The 5,839-nt window shown below is 33.9% G+C and overlaps 1 protein-coding gene across 1 annotated transcript in view; it reads right to left on the reverse strand.

The window, feature by feature from the left end:
• Positions 1-344: 344 nt before the first annotated feature.
• LOC103256301 (arylacetamide deacetylase) overlaps positions 345-5,839 on the reverse strand; it is an 18,623-nt gene continuing 13,128 nt past the window's right edge. Inside the window, exons 4-5 of the mRNA XM_008054201.1 lie at positions 2,880-3,051; positions 345-984 (exon numbers count right to left, since the gene is read on the reverse strand). Of these exons, the coding sequence (XP_008052392.1) occupies positions 388-984; positions 2,880-3,051 (769 nt within the window). The 3' untranslated portion in view covers positions 345-387. The remainder of the gene's footprint in view (positions 985-2,879; positions 3,052-5,839) is intronic.

Below are 5,839 nucleotides of genomic sequence, written 5' to 3' on the forward strand. Positions count from 1 at the left end.
TTTTTTGATTTATTGCAGAGATAAGGTCTCACCAAGTTGCCCAGACTGGTCTTGAATCCCCAGGCTTGGGCAATCTTTTCACCTCAGCCTCCAAAAGTGCTTGGATTACAGGTTGAGACACTGCACCCAGCCAGAAAATAATATTTTTAAAAAGTAACAAAGTAATGGGAACATCTCAGAGGTAGCAGATAGACAATGTGGAAAATTTAAAAATTTTTAAAGTCCCTGAGAATAAGAAAAAAAATAGAAAAGTGACTATTTAAGAATAGTCTGCTACATGTAATCCTTAAGTATACCATTTCAAGAAAGACCAGTTTCCAACATATCGATTTCCTATAGTTTTGAGATTTACTTTATTTCTAAAACACATCATGAATACATATTATACTATAGATTTTCCTTTAGCCAACCAATATACTGATTTATCATCCTATAGCTGATTTTAAACATCAGAAATGAAAATGTTCCATGGAACCCGTCCTCAGCATGGTTATGGATCACCTGAACTCCTGCGTTCCGGAGTCGGGTGACATACATGAGTCCATCATCTCTTAAAACGTCATATTGACAGGTGATTACATAGGTCAGGGGTAAACGGCGCAGCTTGTTGTCATCAGCCAACAGTGGGGCTGCCCTCACATCTAGGAACCCTGGATATTTTTTAGCCAGCTTAGAACTACCATGAATTGGATTATCATAAACATGTCCCTTTATAAAATTCTCAGGGAGCAAGGAACTCCAATTAACAAACTTGAAGAGATGACTTGATTCCACAGGTACATGTTGGTTGGAAAGCATGGCTTTCTCAAGTGATCTGTCTGTAGTAAAGTATTCACTCCAAAATCTGATCATGAGTGATTTGGTCAGAGCTGGAAAATGAGAATTTTCTCGATATGATGGTGAATCTACATCAAGAAGCTGAAGGGCAGGATAAATTAAAGATTGAAGCTTGAGTTTGATCTTGACTTCTGGGTCATCAGAGAGCTGAGAAATAATTAAGATGATTTGCACAAATTACTTTCATTTCAAAACAATATAATAATCCTAATGAGATAATCTATACATAAATTCATAATCTCAAAAACGTAATGAACAACTGGAATATGCCATCTCAACAAACTTGTAAATATTCACAGTGTGTTTCTAAAACTAGATATTCCTTAATTAAATAGTACTTTAACTTAAGGAAAATGACCTGCCATATACTTCTCATGGATAATACAAAAGCATACATAATTCAGTACTTTGCATGAATTAGAAAGTTAATGAATGTCCTATTCTTTCTACCAAGAGTGGCAGTCAGAAGAACTTCATAAATTTTCTCTTTTGTTAATGTAAGAGTTTATTAAAATATACTAGTAAGCACACTGGTTTTGCATGGAGTGGGTTACTTAAATGGGATTTCTGATGTGGCTTGGATCCTAAAATGACATGCTACTTTAGGAGATTTGGGCAGTCTTTTTGATACAAAGCCTAATGTTCTAATATTTGTAAAGATCAGTGGCCTGAAGGGAGGGGTGGACAAATACCACAATGGGTAAAAAAGAATCTATAAGAATGAAATATTGCAAAATATGTTTCAAAATTTGAAAATACACACATCAAAATGTAATTTTATCCATGTTTTCAGAGTACACAATATATCATACCAAATAAGATGTATATAACTTCCCCATAAAGGTATAGATATTAGTGAATATACCCCTATATTTAGCAAATTGTGGTATTTAATCTATATTTTGACTATAAAGTTCAATGTATACAATTTGGGCACTTTGGAGACCATTTGTGAAGATAATTTTGGTTGCCAGATATTTTTATATAAATTTTTCAATTGACCCTTAAAACAACCCTGTAAAGTTGAAATAGGGTTCATTTTTATATAGGGCAAAATGAATATTTTAGAGAGATTAAACAACCTTCACATATCACATCTAGAAATTACTGCATTTCAGGATAATTTAAGACTCCTGATGTCCAAGATAATGCCTTTTTCACTACATTTTAAAACCCAAAGAAATGATTAGAAATCCATCCTGTGAAGCTTCAAATACTTATGCTATATTGTTCTTGGAACAAAAACCAACTACCATTTTTCCCTTGAGACTACTATCCAATAATTAAAACAATTGTTAGTGTGAAAAATTACAAATAAATATAGCCAACAAAAAAGGCAGCAACATTTTTAATTGCTTTAAATCCATAGTTTATAATTAAGTCAATTAATATAATCTGAAGTTCTGCATATGTAGTTTATAGATAGCTTTTCCTCCTGATTCTCACTACTGCATGGGAAAATTGTTTATATTTTAAATAGTTAATAATAGTACTTTGTCATAAAAACAAAACTTGTTCTACATATAATCTGGAAAAAGTCCATTTCTTGTTATTATATTACTATTATATTAAATGACAGATAAATGACCTGTTTTTACATACACACACAAAGAAATCTTTTGAATTATTCATATTTCTTCTTTTTAAGTAGCATAGAAGTCTTTGAAAAGGCTGATAATTTTCTAAAAATAGAGTGATTATTTGGGCAATAAAGGAATACTAAATTGAAGATTATTGAATCCATTTGAATCTCCAATAGGGTTATAAGGTTATTGTCTGGTCTCACTTCATTCACCTGACTAGCATAATATTTTACTGACACGTGTAATTTTAAATCAATGATCTATTCAGATAATTATCAATCTATTAAGAAAGAAAAAATCATGGCAGGAGCAGTGATTGACATTTTGATGTTTCAGGCATTTCTTCTCAATATTCTCTTTAATATTTAAAAAATTAGTATCTTGATATTTGCATTTATACATTAAATCTGTTTATAAGGAGCTATTTTTTTAGAAGCATAGAAATGACAAGCATCCTACCTGTTGAGTCACTGCTGCAGCTAAATTCCCACCTGCACTGTCTCCAGAAATACCGACTCTCTCGGGGTTCACCCCATATTTTGAAAGAACATCGTCACGTAAGAACCACCGTAAGGCATTATACACATCTTCAAATTGAGTTGGGAAATGATACTTAGGTGCTAATCTGTAGCTGTGCAGAAAAAATAAAGAAAACCATGATTTTCATATCATTTAAAAAATTAAAATATAATAATGCATGCTAGAAAAGCACATAGTATAAACATATAAAAACTTTTAACACTTTCGATCTGAACACAGCAATATACCCAGCATCCAGATTACAAAATAGATCATTGCCAGCACCGCAAAAACATTTAATTTACTCTTTTAACTATGAAGTATCCACTGACCTGACATAACAACATAGATTTTGACTGATTTGGGCTTTTCTTTACTTTTCTTTTTCTGAGTTGGAATCTCGCTGTCGCCCAGGCTGGGGTGCAGTGGCAAGTTCACGGTCATCCCAGTCTTCACCTGCTGGGCTCAGGCTATCCTTCCACCTCAGCCCTCCAAGTAACTGGAACTACAGGCCCGCGCCACCACGCCCAACAAATTTTGATTTATTGTAGAGACGACGCCTCACCAAATTGCCCAGGATGGTCTCCAACCCTGAGTTCAGGCAATCCTCTCACCTCCGCCTCCCAAAGTGCTGGGATTACAGGCTTAAGCCACCACGCCCAGCCTAATTTTGGCCTTTAAATAAATGGAATTACATAGTATATACTCCTATGTGTCTGGTTTCAATTCTTCAACATTATGTTTTGGGTTGCATCCACATTGCTGTGTGCTTCTTTTTTCCTTTCTTTTCTTCCACAGTGTGAATATGCCACAATTCATTACATATTGATGGGCTGAGTGAAAATAGTCATTCACAGAAGGACAAACACTATATGACTCCACTCATATGAGGTTTCTCAAAAAGCCAAACTCAAGGAATCAGGAGGGAAATGGTATTTGCCAGCGACTGTGGGGAGGAGGAAATGGGGAGTTATTAATTAACTGGCAAATTTTTCAGCCAAGATAAAGAAACTGTTGAGATGTGCTGTATAACACCATACCTATAATCAACAGTAATGTACACTAAAAAATTAAGGTAAATGTTCTTATCACAATTAATTAATTAATATTTTTATAACTATTTTGGGGATTTAGACTGCTTGAGGTTTTGAACTTCCATAATCAGTGCTGCCATGGATTTCTAGTACATGATTTCTGGTGAACAAATGTATGTATTTCAGTTGTTATATGCCTGCGCTATTGATGGTCATTTAGTTATGCACATTTCCTTAGCTCTACTTAATACTGCCAAAGAGTTTTGCAAAGTAGTAAACCAAGTTACTCCCAGACCAGCAGTTTATGAAAATGCCTGGTGATGCCTAGTTTTATTAGAGCTTGCTGTATAATGTCTGACTCATGTTAACTATAATATCAGGTATACAGAGGTATCTCCTAGTGATTTTAATGTGCACTTTCCTGGCATATAGTAGTTTTTATATGTTTACTGATGATTTCAATATACTTTTCTGTAAGTTGTCTTGGAAATTTTCTCCTATACTTCTATTAATTGGTAGGTGTTTATATATTTAGAATTAGAAAAAATATGTATTTTTAAAGCATGCATCGATATATATCTGCGTATATATATGCATACACACATACTTTAAGACTCGCATTGATGTCTTTTACTAAGCCTATTTTTTACTTTTTAATATAACTGCTTTATTGAGATATTCACACCACACAAAATTCACCCATTAAAAGTATACAATTCAATGGTTTTTTAGTATATTCAGAGAGCTGTGGAACCATTGCCACAATCAATTTTGGAATATTTTTACCACCCCAAAAAGAAACCTTGCACCAATTAGTAGTTGTTTTTCATTGCCCCACCAAAGCCATAGATAGTCAATATCTAAATTCTCTCTATATAGATTTGCCTGTTTTGGACATTTTATATCAATGGAATCATAGAATGTTTGGCCTTTTGTGACTGACTTATTTCCCTTAACATGATATTTTTAATGTTTATCTATGCTGTAGTATTCCTTTTTATTTACAGAAAATATTTAACTGTATGTATATACACATTTTCCATTCATTAGTTGAGAAACATTGAATTGCTTTGACTTTTTAGGTTTAAAAATAATGTTGCTATGAAAATACACTCTTTCATGAGTATGTTTTCATTTCACTTGAGTATATACCTAGAAATGGAAATGCTGGGTCATATTGTAACTCTATGCCTGATCTTTTGCGGAACTGTCAAACTGTTTTCTTACATGGCTGCACCATTTTATATTCTCACCAGCAGTATAGAAGGTTCCAATTTTTCTATGTCCTCACTAATACTTGTTATTATCTATTTTTTAATTGTAACCATCCTAGTTGGTATGAAGTGATATGTAATTGTGGTTTTGATTTGCATTTCCCTAATGAATAATGATGTTGAAAATCTTTTCATGTGCTTATCAACCATTTTAATTTTGATAGAGTCAAAATTCTTCATTTGTTAATAGCTGGAACTGTTCTTTATCTTTAATGTAAATATCATAAGGGTATATTTAAAGGAAAGGCATGCATTTGCATACATATTTTGAAAATATATTTTATTTGTTAGGTATATATGATTTATTAGTCATTTTAATGAATCAAACATAGGTGTGTATCTTGTACTCATTTGACTTCCCATCTTTAAGAAAAGCAGCCGGGCTTGGTGGCTCAGCCTGTAATCCCGTGCTTTGGGAGGCTGAGGCGAGTGGATTGCCTGAGCCCACGGGTTCGAAACCCACCTGGGCAACTTGGTGAGATCTCATCTCTACAATAAATCAAAAATTAGCTGGGCGTGGTAGTGCACGCCTGTAGTTCCAGCTACTTGGAAGGCTGAGGCGGAAGGATCACCGGAGCCCAGCAGGTCGAGG

This window comes from Carlito syrichta, unplaced genomic scaffold (genome assembly GCF_000164805.1).
Source record: "Carlito syrichta isolate Samal-C Ts95f unplaced genomic scaffold, Tarsius_syrichta-2.0.1 Scaffold289212, whole genome shotgun sequence".
NCBI classification, from domain to species: Eukaryota; Metazoa; Chordata; class Mammalia; order Primates; family Tarsiidae; genus Carlito; species Carlito syrichta.